The 23964-nt window shown below is 47.0% G+C and overlaps 1 protein-coding gene across 3 annotated transcripts in view; it reads left to right on the forward strand.

The window, feature by feature from the left end:
- The first annotated feature begins 1414 nt into the window (after positions 1–1414).
- Positions 1415–23964, forward strand: part of LOC124249662 (zinc finger protein 814-like) — a 47129-nt gene continuing 24579 nt past the window's right edge. For all 3 annotated transcript variants that reach the window (XM_046680854.1, XM_046680855.1, XM_046680857.1), the window contains exon 1: positions 1415–1642. Coding sequence is in view for 1 of the 3 variants with exons in the window: in XM_046680857.1 (XP_046536813.1) it covers positions 1610–1642 (33 nt within the window). In the remaining 2 variants the exon portion in view is untranslated. The remainder of the gene's footprint in view (positions 1643–23964) is intronic.

Consider the following 23964-nt stretch of genomic DNA (forward strand, 5'->3'; position numbering starts at 1 on the left):
GAGCAGCAAGGGCTTCACTGAGCTGCATTATTTCTCATTGGCTGGGCTGTTTCTGGGTGTGAAGAGAATCTTCCTTCAGCAGTAAAGTAGTTTTACTTCCAGTCAAAGATGCAAGAGCGTGTCTCTTCCAGCTTGGTGTAATTGACCATGGGTGACAGAGTCTGAGATCTCCCCCTACGGGACTTCCTGGCTCCAATTTTGTTAAGGTTTCTTTTATTAATTTCCACAGTGGGAAGTCTTTTAGCTATAGCTTCATCCTGAAATATTGTTGGAGACATCACACTGGAGAAAGATCTTAGTTGTATAGGGAATGTGCAATTACTTTCTTCAATATAACCAAAGTGGAGCAAAGCCTCTATGACTAGCCATCAGTCTTTGAATCTCATGCATCAAACTTCCACACATCCAGGGGAGATTCCGTAACTCTAATTTATGTGAGAAGCATGTGTGGCTGTGTTGCACTTTCTGCCCTGCCCAGGGCCCTTCCCAGATTTATGTCATTACCAGTTTCTGTTGTTGAAGCTGTTGCACCCCTCCCACCAGGCAGGTCCACACAGTGTGCATCAGTCACCACCCCAATGTGCTCAGGGAAGCCAACCTCTGTTCTCGCAGGTATTGGAGCAAATTAGGAGTAGCCTGAGCTCTTAGGGGGTCCGCATTCCCTTCCCTCTGACTAACTAGGGCATGGACATCCCTCAGTTCTGACCTAGAGGATACCTAATGAGTTGTACTGTCCCCTTGCCAAGAAGGACTACCTTTTCAGGGACATGTTGGTCTCGTGTGATACTTGTGATGAGCTTTCCCACCTCCCAAGTCACCAACCCGAGAACTGCCTACCACACGCTGATCTAGGTGGTAGGATAAGAAAGTTTTTACTAAGTCCTGTTTTTCTTAGGGGTTCTGTTCACTGCGTGGGGTGGTTTATAAACAGATTTGGGCTCTGCAGGCATGACGACTTTTGTGGAGTCCCAAACTTTGTGTGCCTCTGAGAGCAGAAAATGGCGCGTGAGTTTTGGACAAATCTGCATTGCTGCCCATGGAATCTTGGGAAAGATTGTTCATCCTAATTCACGGCCACAATGCCTGGGTGATCAGTTACAGACAGCAGTCCCCAGAAATGCGCATACGGCCCCTTTAAGAAGGGGTGAGCCCCTCCTCTGCCCTGGAAAGAGAATCCTCATTTCCCAAGGCCCCTAGCTGTGGATCTGGCCCCTTCCTCCTGGAGCCCTCTTGGGGAACCTTCTCATCGCCAGTTTGGAATGTGGGAACTACATTACCCAGATGCTCTGCGACGACAGACGGCTTCTTGAGCCAATGAAGGCTCAGAAGAAAAGACGTTTCCTATTGACACGAGGGTGGGGGCGGGACTTCCGACTTCCTCCTCAAGGCGGTCATTTTGGTAGTTAACGTTGTGTTCCGGTTCTGGGGCGCCGGGTTGGTGCTGTGGGGACGGGCGAGGAGGCGCGGGAGGTGGCGCCGTCCCCGCGGCCCAGGCGGCTCTGAGGCTCGGCGACGCCGCCCGGGGCCCCGCGCCAGGCCCGGGCCAGGGAGCGCCGCGCCCGGCGCCTCGTCTCCCGCCGCTCCCGGCCCCGCTCCGCCCCCGAGGCCGATGGCGGCGGCCGCGCGGAGGGAGCCGGCTCAGGTGAGCGCTCGGCTCCGGCCCGCCCCGCCCGCAGCGCAGCCCGAGCTCCAGCCCTCGGGCGGGCGCTGCTCCCGGGCCTGCAGCCCAGGCCCCGGGGCCGGGCCGGGGAGGCGCTCGTGGGGCCTGTGGCTGCGGGCGGGGGTCCTGGGTCCGCGTTGTGTCCGCAGGGAACGGTGTGAGGAGTGGTCCCGCCTGGACCGGCAGGGGAGGAGCTGCTCCTTCAGTCCGAGGGGCTTCAGCCGGGAGGGCTGTGAACAGAGAGGGACGCGGTGCGTGTTGGGGTTTCAAAAGTTCTCCAGGAGCTGCTCGGAGAGAACAGACGGGAAGGGGTGAGGAGGCCGGGGAGGCGCAGGGAGCGGAGTCCTGGTCCGAGGGCGCAGAGCTGGTCCGAGGCAGCTCTGAGGACTGAGGCCCGGAGGTTAGACAGCCAGCCTGAGGTCACCTGGCCCCAGGACCAGGGAAGGGTACAGGGAGGCCTGAGCCCCTGTGGCTCCCGTTCCTCTCGGGCCTGCTCCTCCTCGCAGCTTCCCTTGGCTGCGGAAGTGCCTATGGAACCCACACAGGGACCTGGAGGGTGTTCCAGTGGCCCCGATCCCCACTCCCATGTTCCCTGGATTATGGTGTTCTGAGACTCTTCATACCTTGTCCCCCATCCTTGAGTCTAGGGACTCTGAAGAATCCTTGAGCTATGGCCCCAAGTCCATGCCTGGGGTTATATGCAGCTATTCTCTCATGTAGCCGCCATTGTAAACACCTGTGGAAGTTAACCTAAGAGCTGGTAACAGGATGTGCAAATGCCCAAAAGTACAACTGAGCTCAGGAACGTTCTGGAGCCAAAGGTCTCCTTTCTTTCAGCTGCAAAGAAATAGGTGGATAGGAATCAGGAGAGGAATGACTGGGTTGGGTGTTTATGTTGGGTGTGTATGTTACTGCACAAAGGGCACGACCTGCTCCCTGTGAGACAAGATGGTGGCAGAGAGAGGGGATTTTATTACAGCTTGCTAGCAAGAGGGAAGATGGCTGACTGTTTGAAAGAACCATCATAAGGGAACACAGAATCTTGAAGCAGTTATATAGGCCAGTGGGTTATAGGAGAGGGGGTAGGAATGTTGACCCAGGAGTCTCCACACCAGATCCTTCAGTTTTCATTGATGATGGCTATCAGCATAGACTCTCTGTTCTGGGGTCATCACATTCCTAAGGAACTCAAAAGAACAAAGTTATCGTCTTATTGCAGCTGGGCGGTACATGCACAAGCAGGGGTCATAAAATCTGCAGAGCAGGTGGATCTCCTGGAGGTGCGTGTCCAGCCAAGTTAATCAGTCAGAGGTCATTCAGAGTTACAGTATGGTCTCTTCTACAGTATGGCTTCCCTTATGTCAATCTTGTGTTGAGCCAGTGTTATGTATTCTGGAGGTAACTAGAGGTTTGGATCACAGGAGGGAAGTGGTGTTACCCAGGTGTTAACTGGGTTCATCTGACTTCAGAGTGGCAATCAAGAGTGTGGGCTTGTGAGAGGAAGAAGGATGATCAATATGGAGGCTCCTGATACCCAGCAATGGGCTCACTCTGCTCGCCGCAATCTGAGCCAATTAATCTCAGGGAGTTAGGGGTCAAGAAAGGAAGTTTTGTTTTGTTGGTTGGTGAGGAAGATTGGCCCTGAGCTAACGTCTGTTGCCAATCCTCCTCTTTTTGCTTGAGGAAGGTTATTGCTGAGCTAAGATCTGTGCCAGTCTTCCTCCATTTTTTGTGGGATGCTGCCACAGCGTGGCTTGATGAGTGGTGTGTAGGTCTCCACCTGGGATATGAACCTGTGAACCCCAGGCTGCTGAAGCAGAGCACTCAAAGTTAACTACTATGCCACTGGCCCGGCCCCGAGAAAGGACATTTTAATTCGATTAGCCGGCATAATCAGGAAGATGGCAGACTAATGTCTCAAAAAAACATCTTCAAGGACTATAGAATCTTGAGGCAGTTATATAGGGAAAATGGGCAGTGAGGAGGGAGTTTCCTTCAGGCTGACCGACCTCAGTGTCTTTCATTGTTCCATTCTTCTGTCCGCTGTGATGGATACCTTGTAGGTTTGTTTCCTGCTTGTGATCAGCCTGTTCCTGGAGAGAAACTCACAGAATTTATTAAGCTGTCAGGGAGTACATGCGTAAATGGAGGCTATAAATCAGGAGAGCATGTGAGTGTTTTGGAGTACCTGCAGAGTAGCTAGTAGTACACAGGAGGGGCTGGGCCATTTAGCGTAACAAGATGGCCTCACTTATGCTCACTTGCAGTTTCCCCCCTGTGAGTAGTAACCATAATCTTACAATCAAGGGGGAGACAGGGAGTCATAATTTCTCTAGCTACTTGCTGCTGAGTCAGGACGTCACAGGTGGACCAGAGCATGGAAAAGAGTTGCTTTCCTTTTGGATTCGTTGGAGGGGTCTCTTAAAGGGAGCTGTCATGTTGACTTGATCAGTTAGGAGCTTATGGCAGATAGGCATTTAATACCCAACTTAAGAAGGAGAAAGATTAATAACCCAATAAACAGAACTGTTAGAAGAAGAGTTAGATAGAAGAAGTAAAAGTTTTCTTTTAAAGACATATTTTAGCTCTCCAGGGGGTTCTGTCATGCACTTTCCCCTCGATACAGGTGGGATTCTTTACTGTGATTTTGGGGTTGCCTTGGTCTGGTAGTAATGTATGCAGGATCTCACACCTGTAAGTTTTGTGGATGAGCGAGTGGTGAAAAGAATCTCAAAAGGGCCCATCCGTTTGGGTGACAACTGCTTTTTAGGTCCCTGGTCTCTCCGAGTTTTTAGCAAAGTGTGATCACCAGGTAGGAAGGCGTGTAGAGGGATGTCAGATGGATATGTAAGCCTATGAGAAGCAAACTCAATGACGGAAGTTAATATAGAACTTAATGACTTAACATAATTAGCAATCATGACATTCCTTAAAACGTCCAGAGATTCAGTCCCATGGGACGATGCTTGAAAGGGTCTCTTATATAGAATTTCGAAAGGACTCAATTTAAGTCCTCTTCGGGGAGCTGCTCTAACCCATAGCAGGGTAAGGGGCAGCGCCTTATCACAACTTAGTTGTGTTTCCTGACAGATTTTGGCAGTGGTCTTCTTTAAGGTGTGGTTTGTTTTCTCCATCTTTCCAGTTGATTGAGGTCCCCAAGCTGAGTGTAGTATCCATCAGATGTTTAAGCTTTGGAACACTTGTTGGGTTATTTGGAAGACAAAAGGTGATCTGTTATCATTCTGTAAGGTTTTAGGCAGACCAAACCTAGGGATGATTTCTTGTGGCAACATGCAAGTGACTTCTGGTGCTTTCTCAGTCCCAGTGGGAAAGGCTTCTACTCACCCACTGAAGGTGCTCACAAACACTAACAAAAACTGAAAATTCCCAGCTGCCCAGGGCATCTGGGTGAAGTCTGTTTGCCAGTCTTCAGTATGCCAGTTTTTTTAGGTTGGGTGCCCACATGTGTGAGACCAGAAGCAGTCTTGGGGTTGTTCTTTGCACAGATCATGCAGTTTGTAGTCACCTGTTGTATAGTCTTTTGTAGGTGGGGCCCTATGATGTACTTCTGGACCCACTGAATTTTCCCTCTGGTGGCCAGGGCAAGGCATGATAGCTACCTTAACAGGTTCATTAACTGCACCAAGCAGGAGCCTGCCCCGTGGCCTAGTGGTTAAGTTCATGTGCTCTGCTTTGGCGGCCCGGGGTTCATTGGTTCAGATCCTGGGCATGGACCTACACACCACTTATCAGGCCATGCTTTGGCGGCATCCCACGTAGAAGAACTAGAATGACCTACGACTAGGATATACAATTATGTACTGGGGCTTTGGAGAGAAAAAACAAAATGAGGAAGATTGGCAACAGATGTTAGCTCAGAGCCAATCTTCCTCATCAAAAAAAAGCATACTTTAAAAAAAAAGAGGATGGGTAAAAAATAGCACCAAGCAGTTTTAAGATTTTAGGGCCATGTCTGATTTCCGTTTTTCCTGCTATTAACAGTCCCCTTTCTTTCCAGATTGTTCCATGAGCATGAACTACGGCAAAGGCATAACGGGAATCTCTATATGTTTACTCTCTTGCCTTGAGCTAGATGTAAAGCCCCAGTGAGGGCGATGATTTCTGCCTTTGAGCAGATGTCCCTGGGAGTAGGGCTTTAGCCTCTAAAGTCTCTTGTAAAGTTATGACCACGTATCCTGCTCCTCCCTTACCTTGATCCATGAAGCTGCTGCCGTCTATGAAGAGTTCCAAGTCTGGTTCTTCCAACAGACAGTTCAACAAATCAGTTCAGCTAGAATACACTCTCAATAACTTGTAAGCAGTCATGTTCTAAGGCTTCTGATGTCTTTTAGGGAGCAAGGTGGCTGGGTTTAGGGAGGATGATACTTGCATCTGTGCATTTGGATTGTCCAAAAGGATGGCCTGGTATTTGCCCATCCTACCTGATGTAAGCCAATATCTCCTTTTTGTTCTAATAATGTGAGTACTTGATGTGACACATACACTGTGGTGGGTTGGCCCAGGGTATGTTTTTAGCTTTCTGCAGGATGTTGCAGGTAGTAGCCATTGTCCTGATGCAGGGGGGCCAGCCCTTGACAGTCTGATCCAGTTGCTTCGAAAAATAAGCCTCTGGCTAGGGGGTCATTCCCAGTTTTGAGTTAAAACCCCCAAGCTTATTTCCTGCCGTTCATGTACATATGGGCTGAAAGGTTTGTCCAAGTTAGGAAGCCCCAAGGCTGGGACTGAAATTAACTTTGTCCTGATGGTATTGAAGGCCACCTGACACTCCTTTGTCCATTCTAGTGCCTCCCAGCCTAGCCCTTTTAGAGCTTCATAAAGGGATTTCCTGTGAGTCCGTAGTAAGGAATCCAGATCTGACAGAAACCAGCCATGGCCAAGAAGCCTCGGAGCTCTTGCCCAGTAGTGGCAGGGCTCAGGCATGTTAAAGCCTTTTTTTGGTTTGGCAGCAGTTCCCTCTGGCCTTTTGATAATGTAAACCATAAGTATGTAACTTTTTGTGCTTTCTTTTGTGAGGCCTTGTAACCACATTCAGCCAAATGATTCAAGGTCTTTATTGTGTTGGCCAGACACTGCTCCTAGTGGGGCTCGTTGTCAGCAAGTCATCCACATACTGTAACAGTAATTCTGTTTTTTTTTCCTCTTTATTTTTTAATTCTTTTGTGTGTGTGTGTGAGAGGAAGATGGGCCCTGAGGTAAGATCTGTTGCCAGTCTTCTTCTTTTTGCTTGAGGAAGATTGCCGCTGAGCTAACAGCTGAGCCAATCTTCCTCTGTTTTATGTGGGATGCTGCCACAGTGTGGCTTGACAAGGGGCACTAGGTCCATGCCTGGGATCCGAACCTGTGACCCCCAGGCCACTGAAGCAGAGCACGTGAACTTAACCACTACACCACTGGGCCAGCCCCCAGCAACCCTTCTTAATTGTAAGTGGCTCAGGTCTTTAGCTAGGGCGTCCCCAAATACCGTAGGGGAGTTTTTGGAGCCCAAAGGAAGCACCGTCCAACAATATTATTGAGTGGCCTGAGTGACTGGGTCATGCCATTCAAAGCCAAAGAATTGTTGAGATTCTTCAGCGAGCAGTATGCAGAAGAATGCATCCTTTAAGTCCAAAACTGAAAACCAGCCATATTCGCTTGCTTTAGCAAGGTATAAGGGCTGGGGACCACAGGGTACAGGTCCTGAACTGCCTCATGTATGGCACAAAGGTCCTGAACAAACTGCTGTGTCTCTGAATTGGTTTTTTTGAGCAGGAGAATAGGGGTCTTAGATGGCAACTGGCAAAGTCTGATTAATCCTGCTGCCAGGAATTTCTGTAGCACTGGCTGAATGCCCTTCTGAGCCTCCTGTTTTAGCAGATATTGTTTCAGGCTATGTGTATTGGCTAGACAGTCTTTGCTTTCCCAGGCTTCCCATCTGCCTACATGTCTGGTCTTACCTCCTTGAGAATCTCCAGTGGCAGTGGGTCCGGTGGTGTTGTTTGAACACCTAGGAGGGCCATCTGGAACCGTAAGGATGCTTGTCCCGGTGACACTTGTATCTCTAGCTGGCCTGGAGCAAAAGTCACTTGAGCATTCAGTTTACATAGAAGCTTCCATCCCGCGAGAACAGGGCATTCAGGCATATAAAATTTTTCCAATTAAAGAGATCCGAGGTAGAGAAAGGAGAGTGCGTCTAAACAAAGCCAGCCAGTTGCCCTTGTCCACTTATGCCTATGGGATGTTGTCACGGTGGAAATTGCCCCACTCTGGGAAGAACCCCCTGACTGAGTTGTGTCCTTTGCTGTGTTGAGGAGGAGAAAGTCCTTCTCTTAAACCTGGTAATGCCTCAGGCATTTTCCCTTGGGCGAGCCGTGGGCCTGGGAAAAGCGGGAGGAGGAGGAGCTAGAGGACTCTGTCCATTGTCCCCCCTTCTCTGATCTAGATATAGCAGCATAAAGGCTTGAACATAGGGGGTTTTATCTTCCTTTTCTTCATTCTTGCAGAACAGTTCTAGCTCTGAGATGGTATCGTAATTAAGCGCCGTGTTTGGGGGCTTTTCTCCTGAACGTAATGTATATTGGGGCCAGGCTGCATTATAGCAAAACAGCATCCTTTTTTTTGTCATGAACTCATAACTGAAATCAGCCTAATTGGCCAGCATGCACCCTAGCAGGGTTTTTGGTGGGTAGGGGGGAGGATGGAGTGGTGCCCATGGATAACATCTGGCACACAGCAAAATCCCAGTCCACCTGAGCACACAGTTCTCCCACCAGTGCTAAACAAGCCAAAGAGGCAAGAGGTCATGGTTTAAGGCAGAGTAAAGATCTAATTTCCCAACACCAGTGCAGGAGGTCCAGTGCCTGGCAGAAACTTTTTAGATCTTCTATTTTGCGGACAGTTCAAGTCCGGCTTAGTTTAAGCCCAAACCTAACTTCCACACAATGACAGCAAAGAAGGTGCCGAACAAGACAGACAAAGCTGGAGGGCTGGAAAGATGGTCAGGCCTCACTCTCATGGCTTCCTCTCAAGGGTTAACACACAGACAGCAGTGCCCCCATTGAGGCATACAATTCCACCTTGACACTTGACAAAAGGTCGCAAATCACGTCGCCACAAATGGTGTAACAGCACTGGAAGTATGCTGTGGGATTCTGACACAGAGAAAACCTGGCACACAGACTAGTGGAACAACACACACACTCAGAAGAACAGAAATACAGGCGTGTGCACCACAGAAAAACCAGAGACTAGTCTTCCCTATAATATACTAGGCAGTCTGTACTTTCCTTTGTCCCTAAACAACGGCACACAACTAGATGGACCTTGGCTTGACCAAGGCCCCTAGGCAAGGAAAAAGGAATATAGTACCTGGGAGTGCCCTCCAGACGACTCACCTGGCTGCAGACGCAAGTTCATCAGCTCATGATCCAGTCTTTTGTTCCCGATCACTGAAGTCGACAAGCAGGGAAGCCACAGGGGAATTCCCCAGGTGGAAAAGAAGAAAAGAAGAAAAAACCTGGCAGCTGCTGGGAAAATCCCAAAATGGCCTCCTCCAAGTCGACTAGCCACGGGCAGGGGCTATGGTCCCATTTTGGGTGCCAGAATTGATACCAAGCGATGGGCTTGTTCTGCTCGCCACCATCTGAGCCAGTCAATCACAACAAGTTAGGGATTGAGGAAAGGAAGCTTTAATTCACTTAGCCAGCACAATCGGGAGGATGGCAGAGTAACGTCTCAAAAAACCATCTTCAGGGGCTGGCCCCGTGGCCGAGTGGTTAAGTTCGCGCGCTCCGCTGCAGGCGGCCCAGTGTTTCGTTAGTTCGAATCCTGGGCGCGGACATGGCACTGCTCATCAGACCACGCTGAGGCAGCGTCCCACATGCCACAACTAGAAGAATCCACAACAAAGAATACACAACTATGTACCGGGGGGCTTTGGGGAGAAAAAGGAAAAAATAAAAAAAAAAATCTTTAAAAAAATAAAAAATAAAAAAAAAAAAACCATCTTCAAAAATGACAGAAGCTTGAGGCAGTTATATAGGGAAAATGAGCAGTGAGGAGGGGGTCCAGGGATGTTGGGCTCCAGGCGTCACATTGTTCCATTCTGTCATCTGTGACGGACACCTTGTATGTGTGATTCCTGCCTGTGCTCAGCCTCTTCCTGCAGAGAAACTCATAGAACACAGTTTTGATTTGTCAAGCTATCGAGGAGTACATACGTTAAGTGGAGGCTTTAAATCAGCAGAGCATGTGAATTTTTTAGAGTACGTGGACAGCAGCTAGAAGTCATAGACGGGAGGGGGCTGGGACCATTTAGTGTTAGAAGGTGGTCTTGCTTATGCTCACTTGCACTACTACCATAGTCCAAGAGAAGATTCATGGACAGGGTTGTGGCTTAGGAAATGTGGTTGTCTTCTGGTTGCATGTTTTTGAAAGGGGCATCCAGATTTTCTAATGTGGTTGGTGAGGGAGTGAAACAGAGGAATCAGCGATGATCCCAGGGCTTTTGGTCTTAGAAGCTGTAGGGATGGAAGCTGTATCAGTTGAGATGAGCACCTTGGCAGTTGGTGTAATATTCACTGGGGATATCAGGAGCTTTGTTTTGATCATGTTGTGAGTCTGAGATGTTTCAGACATCACTGAATGGAAGCATCACGTGAGCAGCTAACATACAAGTCAGGAAATCTGGGGAGAGATTCTGGTTAGAGACATCAAAATGTGGTAGCTACAGTGTGGACCAAGATGAGATGATGATTGAGCTGTGGGTCACGTTTAGGAGAGGCAAATTTCAGGTTGTGGTGGCAAAGCTATTGGGGTGAGGTGTAGAGGGTGGGGGCTGGGGACTGGATCACTTTCCTGGGACCTGGGTGATGGTATTGGGCTTCATAAATGTGCGTAAGTGGCTGTGAAGGTTTGGTGTATCACACAGCATAGTCTGGCAGCTGACCAAGGCTTCCAAGGGAAGAGTGACTTGAGATGGATATGGAGACGAGGGGTAATGAGGCAAGATGACATTCAGGCGAGAGCTGGTGTTGATTCACCACTCTGTGGACTCACCAAGATTTTGTGAGGACTTTGGTGGGGTCTGGGGAGTTTCATTCAGCCTGGTAAATATGGTCAGGGGTAAATTTGGCCATCTGTGAGAATCACTTGCCCTGGGAAGGGGGATTAATGGAGCTGGGCTTTGAATGAAGGTCAAGGGGACAGAGAATTTGTATGTGCTAAGGTGACAGCAAGTGCATCAGAGAAGTAGCAGGGGCCTCTGGGATCTACACATGGTTCTGTTTGTCTAAGTCTGAGGCAAGGAACAGAGCCACTCAGTGAGGCCTTCATAGCATAATTTGAGGTGACACTGCTGTTGGGAACCATGAGACGTCTGGTCTTATTGGGTCCTGTTTGAATTTGCTAAGCGTACTGTGGATGCTGTCTACCAAGTTGTGGTATAAGTCCCAAACCCAGTCGCCATGCCCTGAGGTAGTCTCTGAGCTTTGCTTTTCCCCAGAGATAGCTCTGTCCTCCTCACTCAAGACCATGAGCACTGCTTCCTTCCCCTGTTCCCTAGGTAGGTGCTGTGGTTGGGAGGACTGAGTTACATGCCCTGCCCTCTCTCCTTGAGCAGGTCCCACACCTGCTTCCCTGCAGCCTCTCATGGAAGGATCAAGAGTCAGGAGGCTTGCATTCAGCCTAATGTATCCCACCTCACTTGCCCTCTTCCTGGCTGGGTGGCTTTGGTCAGATCCATAGGAGCTCTGTGCCCCAGGTCTACTTCCTTCTTCTAGCTGACGTTTCCTCACAACTGCCTGTGCTATGAAGTGATTCTCTGATGTGAACCATGAGCTGTTCTTTCAAGATTCCCCTCCAGAGTTCTCTCTATAATGTTTAATTTCTTTCCTCTGGATTATGATGTGCCAAGTTATTTTGGGTCAGCACCGGCTGCCCAGATGTTGTGTCTCTGCCTTGGTATTTGCATTGTCAGGTCCCACATTCTTGCTCATCTAGGGAGTGGGTAGAGAGTCCTCAGTTGTGCACAGGATGGATATGAATCCAGAGTCAATAAAATGGACCCAAAGGGAGCCTGACCCTGAATAGGAACATGTTTGGGGAGGGCATGGCGTCAGTCCTGTGCTCAAATGATACCAGAAACCTGTTCTGTTTGGCTGGTATTTTGGTGCTAATGCCAGTGGCCACATTCTATTTCTGCTTTTTCTTCCTCATTCTTGACATTGCCACTAGTCGGTTCTTCACTGTGTCACTTCTGATCCTAATCTGTCCTGTGGCTCATCCTCGCATCTCTGGAGTCCCTGTCTCACCCATTTTTCTCACTGCTCATCTGCAGCGGTCTCCAGCATTGGCCTGTATTTTGTATTATGAGGTGTGTGCCTATTCTTAAAACCTTGCTGACCAACAGCTGTTCTGCTGCCGTTTTATGTTCTTGGGTTTGGAGATGCCCATCTACGTTTCTGTCACGATTCACCTGCAGACAAGGTCCTGCTGACAGTTGTTTGTAGAGGAAGGACTTGTACACCCTATCTGTCCTTGTGACACACTACATGGTTGTGTCTTTCACCTCATGGCCCCCCCCCCCACTCCATCCTCTGGTCTTTATAGCCCAGTACTGTTGAAGAGCCTCCTCCTCAACCTGAACCCAACTCCTTGTTCCTGTCACTAATCACACAGGCTCCTTCCTGGCTTTGTCAGACACACACTTGTGTGTGGGCTGCCCCCCCTCATGCCAAAGTCAGTATGCTCTTTACCAACATTTCACTCTTTCAGGTTGTCATGAAGCAGAGAATGAGGAGGCTCCTTTTGAGCAGAGCATTTCTGTACAAAGTGTCACAAGTCAGGACTCCCAGTGCAGACCTGTCTCCCAAGAAGGCACACCCCTGTGAAATGTGTGCCCTGCTATTGAGAGACATTTTGCACTTGGATAAGCACCAGCGAACACGTGAGAAGCAGAAACTGCACAGGTGTGGGGCTTGTGGCAAACAATGGTATGTCAGCACAAACCTTCCTCAGCACCAGAGGCAGTGTTTTGGGGAGAAGCCCTTCAGAAACGATGTGGACAGACCCTCATTTGTGAAGAACTGCAAATGCCATGTGTCAGGGAAGCCATTTATCTTTAGGGTGATTGGGAAGAACTTGGCTAGCTCTGAATTTCTCCAGCAATGGGCCGCTCCCACCAGAGAGATGTCAAACAGTGGAACTGAGAGTAAGGCAGCCTTTCAGAGGGGAAAAACTCGTTGTAACTGGGAGAATGCGTGAACGCCTTCAGCTGCAACCACACGCTTGCTCAGCACCAGCGAATCCTCACTAGAGAAAGATGTTTTATGTGCAATGAACATGGGAAAGTTTTTAGCAGAAGCTGCAGGCTCAGCATCAGAAAGTTCACACTGGAGAAAGAACTTTTGAATCTTGGGATATTTAACAACAATTCCCACCTCATTGAACATCAGAGAGGTAACAGCAGAGATAGGCATCTTGAGTGTATGGAGTGTGGGAAATCATTTACCCAAAGCTCCAACCTCATTACACATAGGAGAGCTCACACTAGAGAAAGGCCATATGAACGCAACAAATATGGGAAGTCAATTAGGCATATCTCCAAGCTTAAACATCCAAGAATTCATGCTGGAGAAACATCTTATGAGTGCAGTGAATGCGAGAAATCTTTTGCTGCTAACTGCCTTCATTAGTCACAAGATAGTTCACATTGGAGAATGGCCTTGTGAATGCCCTCAAAGTGGAAAAGCATCTCCCCAAAGTTCTTCACTGCCCCATCAGAATTCACACTGGAGAACAGCCTTATGAGTGTGGGGAGTGTGGGAAATCCTTTAGGCAAAAGCCCCGTCTCGTTAAGCATTGGAGAGTTCACACTAGGCAGAGGCATGAGAATACAGCGAATGTGGAAAATCATTTAGCCAAACATCTGTGCTCCTTCAACGTTGGAGAATTCCCAGTGATTCAAGGCTCTGTGAGTGGAGTGAATGTGGGAAATGCTTTGCTAAAATCTCCAGGCTTGTTAAACACAGAACCCTTCACACTGAAGGAAGTCTTTATCATGTACAACTCCAGCCTCCTAACACATGAGAATGTTCACACTGGATAATGGGCTTATGAGTCTCAAATCAGGAAACCCTTTAGCAAAAACTCTAGCCTTATTACACACTGGAGAGTTCACGCTGGAGAAAGGCCTTATGAGTACAGTGACTGTGAGAAAGGCTTCACATTTTTCTTATTGGATACCACAGAGTCCACTTGAGAAAAACAATAGGTGTGCAGGGAATGTGTCATTTCTTCTTCGGTATAACAACACTGGGGAGATCCCTCTTTAGGGTGCCATCTGCCAGTATTGAACTTCACACCCCTGATAAACCATGTAAATTCCAGGTGTGTGGGAACCACATTGCACTTTCTGATTTGCCCAGGACCCTTACCAGATTTATGTCACTGCCAGTTCCATAGCAAAAGCCACTTCACCTCTATCATTTTCTCACAGTGTGCATCACTTTGACCCACCCTCATGTGTCCAGGGAAGCAAACATTGATGGTCTCTCCTTTACAGGAGGGATTAGCCTGATTTGGCGCCCAGAGGACTCTGCCGGTGACTTGAAAATGTGGACTGCCTTTTTCAAGGATATCGTTGGTCTCACATGATAGAATTTTTCTGTCCTTCAAGTCTCCAGCCCAGGAGTAGCCTGCCTCCCATTGCTCTGCTTCATGTGAAAATGAAGGCCTTATTGTTAAAGTTACCTTTAATCTGGGGGTTCTATTCACTGTGTGGGGTGGTTTGAAAACAGCTAGGTTCTGCTAACAGGAAGGGGTGAACAGCTTTGGTTGGGATCCCAATCTTTGTGCGTCTCAGAGGGGACAGTATGATGGCAGAATGTACCTCACTTTGCAGTTCAGCCCGAGTTTGCCTTGCTGCGCAAGACCTCCAAGGAAAGAGTGCAGGGATTTGTGGACCTAATTGTAGCCTGGATGCCATGGTATTTTGTGGTTCAGAGGTCAGTCTGTGGAGGGGTAACTGAGATAACCTTCGGTGCTTGTGAGAGCAACGTGAAATTGTTCTGTTCACAGCAGATGTTGCATTGTGCTCAGCGCTGCTGAGGGCAGTCTGTTCCCAGGTCCTGCAGCGGAGCCATGTGCTCTGATGTCATGAATTCCCCAGAGGGGCATCACGGGTTATGGGATTGTGTGGGCAGGGGAATCATACTTGTTACAGAAACACTGAGTTTATGGGGAGGGGAAGAGACTGCCCCAAACTGGTTGGGATGTGCCACTTTTAAAGGGGTATCCAGAAGGTTCCAGTCACTATGGCTGTGAAGGATGAGCAGGCTCAAAAATTCTCATGGCTTCTAGAAGTGAATATCTTGTGTAGCTGAGGTCATGGTGAGAGGAAAGCATGTAAATGCTTTGTGGATTCCCACAGTCTCTCTGGGCTGTTCACCTCAAGGCTGTTGCTGTGGAGGAAATTGAGACCGGAGAGGCCAGCTCTGTGGCCTTTGTGCCTCAGACTGCACTGCCGTTGAATCCGATGGAACCGGCCTCATAGCTCTCCAGTATTTGCTCCACTGAGGCAGGGTGTCCCTCCCAGGGCATGAGGAAAGAGGTGGTGGAGTCAGTACAGATAGGTTTGCCAGACCGACATTCCAAAATTGTAGGAAATCCAGATTCTTATTTTAACCATGTTTTTAGAGCTCTAATAAGGTGTAAATGACATGCAGTAAATTGCTGCTTATATTTAAACTGTACAATGTGGTTAGTTTTGACACTCATGTCAGCCCATAAAACCACTATCACGGTGGCTTTATCCATCATCCTCTTATTTATCCTGGGCCCTTTCACATCTCCTCTCCCTGCCCACCAGTTAACCATTGATGTACTCTCCTTTACAAAAAATTAGTTTGCATTTTCTAGAATCTTATGAGATTCTTCTCATAAAGTGTTTCCTCTTATTTTTCCCCCAGTAGCCTCACGTAGCTTCTTTATTTTGCGATTCATCAACAGTGCTCATGTGAGTAGCTTTTTTTTCCAAAGATTGGCACCTGAGCTAACAACTGTTGCCAATCTTCTTTTTCTTTTCCCCCTCTTCTCCCCAAAGCCCCCAGTACATAGTTGTATATTCTAGTTGTGAGTGCCTCTGGTTGTGCTATATGGGACGCTGCCACAGCATGGCTTGATGAGTGATGCTATGTCTGCGCCCAGGATCCGAACCAGCGAAACCCTGGGCCACCGAAGCAGAGCGCAGGTACTTAACCACTCAGCCACAGGGGCAGCCCCGAGTAGTTCTTTTTATCGCCGGGAAGTATGAATTTCCATGGATATACATGCATTTGTTTATTCTTTTGTCTGTGTGTGTATATTTGAGTTGTTTCCAGTTTTTGAGTGTTGCAAATAAAACCACTAAGATATTTGAAAACACTTCCTCATATCCATATGTTTTATTGTTAATTTCTTGGGAGTGCGATGCCTGAGTCACAGGATAGGTAAGTACATACCTTTTTAAGAATTGCCAAACTGTGACCTAAAATGGTTGTTCCCTTTTGTCTTCTTGCCAGCAGTGAATGACACTTGCAGTTCTTCCATCTCCTTGCAAGTAGTGGGTATAGTTGGTTTAAGAAATTTTGACGCTTTTAATAAAGTTGTAACCATATCACACTGTGGTTTTAGTTGCATTTACCTGATGTTTCATGAGGGTGAACATTTTTTCATTTATTTATTTGCACCTTATATGTCTTTTTTGGTAAAACGTCTGTTCATGTATATATTGTTTGCTTTTTTAAATGAATTTTGGCGGGGCCGGGCCCGTGGTTGAGTGGTTGAGTTCACGCGCTCCACTTCATTGGCCCAGGGTTTCCCCAGTTCGGATCTTGGGCGCGACGTGGCACCGTTTGTCAGGCCACACTGAGGTAGTGTCCCATATAGCACAACCAGAAGGAGCTACAACCAGAATATACAACTATGTACTGGGGGGCTTTGGGGAAAAGAAGGGGGAAAAAAATTAATTTTGGCTATTTCCTGTTTTTCTGACAAATAAGTATGTGAAGCAACAAAGACTTGTGTCTTTCATTCCTCCTTCATTGATGATGTCTATACTGTAAGAAGTAACTGTTTTTCACTTCGGAGTATTTCCTGAGTGTTTTTGTGCTGTACACAGTGTAGTGATCACGCACAGTATACATTGTAAAGGCTAATCTGCGTGATGAATGGATTCTCCATCACCTTCTTAAGTCTAGATATTCAACAAAACAATAAATCAAGGCATGATTTGTAGTGTTTTCCAATCTCCCTGGGGTAAACACTCCCGCCGTGGCCAGTGTAAAACTGCCCACGAGGGGCCAGCCCCGTGGCCCAGTGGTTAAGTTCATGCACTCCACTTCGGCGGCCCAGGGTTTTGCCGGTTCGCTTCCTGGGTGCAGACATGGCATTGCTCATCAAGCCATTCTGAGGCGGCATCCCACATGCCACAACTATGAAGGACCCACAACTAAAAATACACAGCTCTGTACTGGGGGAGAGAAGGAAAAATAAAATCTTTGAAAAAAATAGAACATAAAAAAAAGCTGCCTACAAGATGTCATTGCACATGGAGTTGGAAAGAGTTGCCAGTGGTACACCACGATCTTCCATTCCTTGCCTACTGGTACATCAGCTGCCAGTGACATCTAGAACATAGAAAGTGGTAAAACGTATTGAAATGGTTAGAAAGTGAGACGGTTTTATATGTGTATTTTAAAACAGTTTAGTGGAGGTATAATTGACTCTAAATGAACCGCACATCCAGAAGTGTAAATTGAGATGTAATCCAGCTAATATACAGCCTTGTGTCCCACTGCATGTGATGAACAACTCCTTTGTTCCCAGACATCTGTGTGCCCTTACTTGATAGTACTTCCTTTGTGGTCAGGAGGACAGGCCTCCTGTTAACACCTTATGCAAACTGGGAATAGTATTCGAAGGTTGCCTGTACACAGGGATCCTAATTCTATAAATCACCAAGGTTGGAGAAATTTCTGACTTAGATGTGTGCTCCATAGTGAGACACACTACCAGGGAGAACTGACTCACTGTTTATGCAAACAGTTTGAGAAGTCTTCCCATCAGAGGAACTCATACAGATAGAAAAGATTCTAAGAAACTAATCACTAACTTTTTAGTTTATTATTGAGTTTTTTAAAGCAGAAGTTATTAATGATACCACCTCTGTCCTAGTTGGGGTACAGATCAGTCTCAACTTACTGGCAGAAGTTGTGATGGGCAATCTCATTTTTCTAGATTTCTTGTTGGCTAGTCCTAGGGGCATCTGTACCATTCCTAAAACTTCTTGTACCAGAATCAATGAAACAGGCAAGGGAGAACAGGCTCTCTATCACCTTGAGGAGCTCTAACGTTGATGCTCATGGTCTATGGGATCTGTTCTCCTGGCCTGGGTTGGGCAGTTGGAGTTTTTGGTTTTGAAATACTTTATAGGGACTGTTAATAGTTTTTGTGTTTGGCAGAGCAGTCATGATGCTGGTCAGTTGCCTTGTAGCCCCAGCCTGAAATGCTTAAACTGGCTCTCTCATCCGATGAGAGCCATGATGATACAACAATGAAAAGGTCAAGATGACCTTGCATTACATTTGCAGATGACTGGACAATCTCTGACCAGTCAAGAGCCGAATCTCTAGTGTTCTCTGATTGATCAGCCTCTGACAAGAGAGAGAATGACCAACAGGGGTGACAGACAGAATAAAGAAATAGACAATGACCAGACTATATGTAAAGATGGAAGTTGGACCTACAGTCTGCGGCAGCTGGCCCAGGAAACCAACTTATGCTCTGCAGTTAGCAGCTCAAGAAGGCAGCCATCTATAGGTCAGATGTATAGGCACTCAGAGCGCTTGCTCTAGCAGCAGTCCACGGTGCCAAATAAGATCCCCTGTCACAACTGGCTCCAAATAGCCAAATGGACTTGTCCCATAATGCTCAGCTTTTCTAATTTTCATCCTTTCTTGCAACTTAGTACCAACCAGAGAGATCCAGGTATGTCCCTCTAAGCAGTCATGTAGGACGCTCTGCTTCCAGTTAGCTCACGTCTGGCGTCCCACTCAGAGCCATTTGAAGCCTTCACTGTTTTCACTGTAAAGCTTTCCCACTCCTCAGCATGCCTGTGAGGCTCTGCCGAAATGCAATCCATGGTGGCTGACTCCCTGGCCATAACAAGCTCTGAATAATATAGGCTTTGAGCATCCTCATTTGGTTGGGCTTCATTTCCACAGGTCTTAGGACACCTTTCACAAAGTAATTGGAGGCAAAGTACTGTGTGGTAAATTGATTTGAAATAATTTTGACTGTGTGATTGTCCAAGTATTTATTTGGTGTAGCATTTAGTTGTTGCCCTTCGCTTTCCATCTTAGGTTATTGACATTCTAGCACCTGATGGGTTTACCTGTGAAGATACCATACCTCCACTAACACATCTTTCAGGGAGGCATTATTAGAGTCTCAGTTGCATTTGGAAGCCTTGTGAGAGCATGGACAGAAAGAGGAGCATTGGTTGATCAGAACTTTATTTCTTTTCCCTGTAAGTAAATAGTACTGGAGGGTGCACTTAGGGACATCTGGCTTAGGTGAAGTTCTGAGAAACTTAAACCTTCCTCGTTGGTGAACCTGCATAAATCTTGCTCCTTTTTGTCCTACTTAAATCCCGTCTTTCTTTTCCTTCCCCCTTCAGTATTCTCCTGAGCTAGCTGAAATACCTCAGGGCCCCTTGAGTTTGCACCTTCCACATGGAGGAGACCCTTTGCTGGAAAATGGACGTTCAGCTTGGTTGTGTTCAAGTCTCTGGCATTGTCAAAGACTTCCCAAATCCCAGGTGGGAAAAGAAAAGTTTGTGAAAGCATTCATTCCTCTTTTGTGCACACACAGTCCAGGGATCAGTCACTCCATCTTTTGATTGAGCCAAGAGATGCAAAAACATGGGTGGAAAAATCTGGTAGACCTATCCTGAAAAGGATTTGAAGATTAATGAAACTTTACAGACTTTAAGGGTTAAAAACAAAACAATAACAAAAATCTTTGGAAAAGACACTTGAAAATGTAAGAGATTAATTGTCCTAACCTAGCTGAAAGGAAAGATTAAATATTAGATTTGTAATGCTTTAGAAGTGGTAGGCTCTTTACATTGCTAAATACAATCTTGCTCAAAACTGGTTTTCAAGGAAAAGTTGAAAAAGTGTAATTTTTAATAGTGTCCTTGATTTCTAGGTTACCAGATAAGAAACAGGAGACCCTTAGGGCTGGCCCCTTGGCTGAGTGGTTAGGTTCAAATGTTTTGCTTTGGCCGCCCAGGGTTTTGCTGGTTCACATCCTGGGCATGGACCTAGCACTACTCATCAGGCCATGTTGAGGTGGTGTCTCAAGTAGCAGAGTCAGAAGGGCCTATAGCTAGAACATACAACTCTGTATTGGGGGGCTTTGGGGAGAAGAAGAAGGGGAGGAAAAAAAAGAAGGTTGGCAACAGATACTAGCTCACGTGTCAATCTTTGAAAAAAAAAAAAACACATGAAACAGGAGACCCTCAGAGCCTTTGCATACTTTCAAGTGTCTTTAAACAGTTGACTTATGTATATGATGTTTATAAGTTAAATTTTTAAATTTTAAAATGGAAATACGTCTTCTTGCTGATTTTACCACCGTGGAAAATAATGTTGCCGCAGTATTGTAGTTTATATAAGACTAACATTTAATTTCTAAAGAAATCAAATTTATAAATTTATTACATTGGGTTTATGGGTTAGTTAATATTTCTCCAAATGACTGTATCCGCTCAGTTCAGCGTCTTGACACAAGGTATCCTCCATTGTGTCTCCGCCCTTTATCTCAGCTTCCTGACCGCTCACCCCCTTCGCGGTACCAGCCCTTCTCACGCACTTCTCTCTCTTTGGAATGCTCTTCCCAGCACTTGACACTTAGTAAATCACTGAAGAATATTCGTTCCAGACGTAAAAAAATATATTCTCGAGGAATTTCCCCAGAGCTTTCAGACTAGGTCAAGTCCACTGGTATGACAGTCTGATATTAGGCAGGGCCTGGCTTCTCATGTTACCTTGTCCAGCTCTGTGAATGGGAGTAAGGATGATGCTGACCTCCCAGAGCGGTCAGGAGATAAAATAGACCAGTGTGTGAAGTGTTTTGCACCTAGTTTGCACTGTTAAAAAACTGTTGCCCAAGGTGGAGTCATTTGCCTCCAGGACAGGAAACTAAGTTTCAGCCCCTCCCAGGAATTTGATTTTAAACTGATCACTGCAGAGGTTGAGGTGATCTGCTTGATTAGACCCCAGCACCCTTCCCCCAAAGAAAGGTGACCTTGCCTGAAACAATCGTTTTTTCTTTCTTAGGAAGATTAGCCAACAATCCTCCTCTTTTTGCTGAGGCAGATTGACCCTTAGCTAACATCGGTGCCCATCTTCCTCTACTTTATATGTGGGACGCCTGCCACAGCATGCCTTGGTAAGTGGTCTGTAGTTTCACGCCTGGGATCCTGGCTAGCGAAACCCTGGGCTGCCGAAGTGGAGCGCTTGAACTTAACCACTTGGCCACTGGGCTGGCCCCTCAGAGTGCTTTTCTGCTTACTGCTTGGGATGCTGCCCGATTCGTGAATCATTCAGTAAGACCAATTAGATCTCTAAATTTACTCGATGGACTTTTTGTTCATTAACAGCACTCAAAATGAATGGCATCTCCAGCTGTTTTTGTTAGTCAGCTGTGGTGCTGACACTTTACCAGATATGTAACTTGAGGTGAATGGTTTCAATATCCCTGACCTCCAGTTTTCTCATCATTAAAGAAAGAAAAACACAAATTTGGAAATAGAGGAATGCTCACCTGCAGTGTGGTGAGGATTGAACGAGCTAATAATTGACGTTCTTGATACTGGTTTAGAAATCTGTCTCTTCTGTACAAAATGGCTCGTTTACGTGAGGAGAGCACCAGGGAAGTGGTTCTTTGTGCCCAAGAAGTGCCTGTTAGTTCAAGGAAAGATGAGGGGCAAGGGCCAGCCCCAGCCCCATGGCTGAGTGGTTAAGTTCGCGTGCTCTGCTTCAGTGGCCCAGGGTTTCGCCGGTTCAGATCCTGGGCACGGACATGGCACTGCTCATCAGGCCATGCTGAGGCGGCATCCCACATGCCACAACTGGAAGGACACACAACTAAAAATATACAACTCTGACCGGAGTCTTTGGGGAGAAAAAGGAAAAAATAAAATCTTTAGGAAAAAAATAAAAAAGGAAGGACGAGAGCCCCAGAGAGCAATTCTGGGTCGCTCTTTCATTCTGGTGTGTCACACAGTTGGGAGGGAAGCCTGGTTTCTCATTCCTGCTTTTATCTGCTGGAGATCTGCTTCCTCAGGACACTGCCTTTCTCCAAGGAAGAGCCTGGAAGCAGGACTGTGTTGGCTGTTGGCGATACAAAGTCATTTCCCAGCTGAGTGAGCGTTTCCCAAATCTTCCTGAAACACTGTCTTAGCAGGACCTGAGTGTCGATCTTTTTTTTTTTTAAATGTTACTTTTCTTCAACTCTATTTATTTATTTATTTATTTATTTAGATTTTTTTCTTTTTCTCCCCAAAGCCCCCCATTACATAGTTGTATATTCTTTGTTGTGGGTCCTTCTAGTTGTGGCATGTGGGACGCTGCCTCAGCATGGTTTGACGAGCAGTGCCATGTCCGCACCCAAGATTCGAACCAACGAAAGACTAGGCCGCCTGCAGCGGAGCGTGCGAACTTAACCACTCGGCCACGGTGCCAGCCCCTGAGTGTTGATCTTGTTTGTGTCAGTTCCCACCTAACTAACAGTCCTTTAGGGTCTGGATCTGCAGTTCCTTTCAGTTCAGCAAAGGATTGAGACCGCTGGACTTCAGAGTGGTACCTTCCTCTCCCAGTGCTACCACAGATAGAAGTGATGCGGGGTCGGTGAGCCGAGGAGTCGAAAGAAAGATTTCTTGGACTCTCAAGATCTGGCAGTAGTGCTCTTTTATTTAGAGAATAGTGTGGAATAGCATGGGGACAGGACCCATGGGCAGTCAGAGCTGCTGCTGCTGCAAAAATGAGCTGAGGGTAGGACTAATTTTAAGGCATAGGTATGTGAGTTATCTCTTTACAAGACAAAGGAAAGAAGATGAAAAAAAGTTAAAATGGTATCAGTGCAGGTGGGGTCTGGCTATTGGGTGGTGCCATAACTTTTAGATAAGAATCAAATCGGATTAAGTAAAGGCCAGAAGCCACCACCCTAAATACTATCTTCAGCTAAAAACAAAGGAGGATGTTGGGGGGGGGGTCAGTTACATGAGGTTGCCAGACTGTAACCAACTTAAGTCCTTGCCTTCCCCATTGAGAGTTTCCAGAGATAAGGCCATCCTGCCTTCCTCCTGGTGCAGAGAGGGTGGCATCTTTACAGATGGAGGTTTCCCTTACAAATGTAAATGTTTCCCAACAAAGGGCAAGCAAGCACTGAGGGCAAGCTCCTCAGAGTTGCTTTTATTAAAAGTAACCAGCCTAAAATAATCCTCATCAGAAGCATTTTCTTAGATTCCCGCCAGGAGCTTCTGTAGAGCATTGAATCCCCACTCTCCTCCCCCCAGAAAACATAAACATTGAAAACAACTCAAATTGTTCACATGCAGGTTTGGAAGTTAGGTTGTTTGCCTTATACTTGTCAAAGCTGCCTTGTGTGGTCCCCACAGATGGTGTATCTGTCCTTCCAGTTGCCAGGTCAGAAGGTCTCTCGAGTCATCCTTGATTTCTCTCATTGTTTTATAAATGCATCCTGTCACTCCAGTTGACTCTACCTTCAAGATCTATGCTGAAGTGGACCACTGATTAACCTGTCTCCGTCCACACATGCCCCCTAGTCAGTGGGCTCCCAGCCGGTTTCCATATCTGCCCTATTCAGCCTTTGATCAGTAAAGCTGTCAGAAGGGTCATGTTCATATATAAGATGGTGCCAGGCCTTTGCTGAAAACTCTCTAGCGGGTCTCACTCAGAGTGGAAGCCACAGTTCTGCGATGACCTGCAAGGCTGTGTACAACCAGCTTGCCATCACTGCTCTGCTCACGGCGTTAGCCTTTCTAACAACACTGAGTGACATGAGCACTCTTGTTCCCTGTCTGCGCCAGACATACTGGCCACTGACTCTGGGCTGTGAAAATTGCTGGACTGTCTGCTTGGACTGCTCTTCCCCTTTGGGATACTGTGATTTTTAATGAGAAATAAATATTTGGTCTCCTATCCGGTTCTGGCACAGAGCTCCCAGAATTCTTGGAATTT

This window comes from Equus quagga, chromosome 13, assembly GCF_021613505.1.
Source record: "Equus quagga isolate Etosha38 chromosome 13, UCLA_HA_Equagga_1.0, whole genome shotgun sequence".
In the NCBI taxonomy this organism is placed as follows: Eukaryota; Metazoa; Chordata; class Mammalia; order Perissodactyla; family Equidae; genus Equus; species Equus quagga.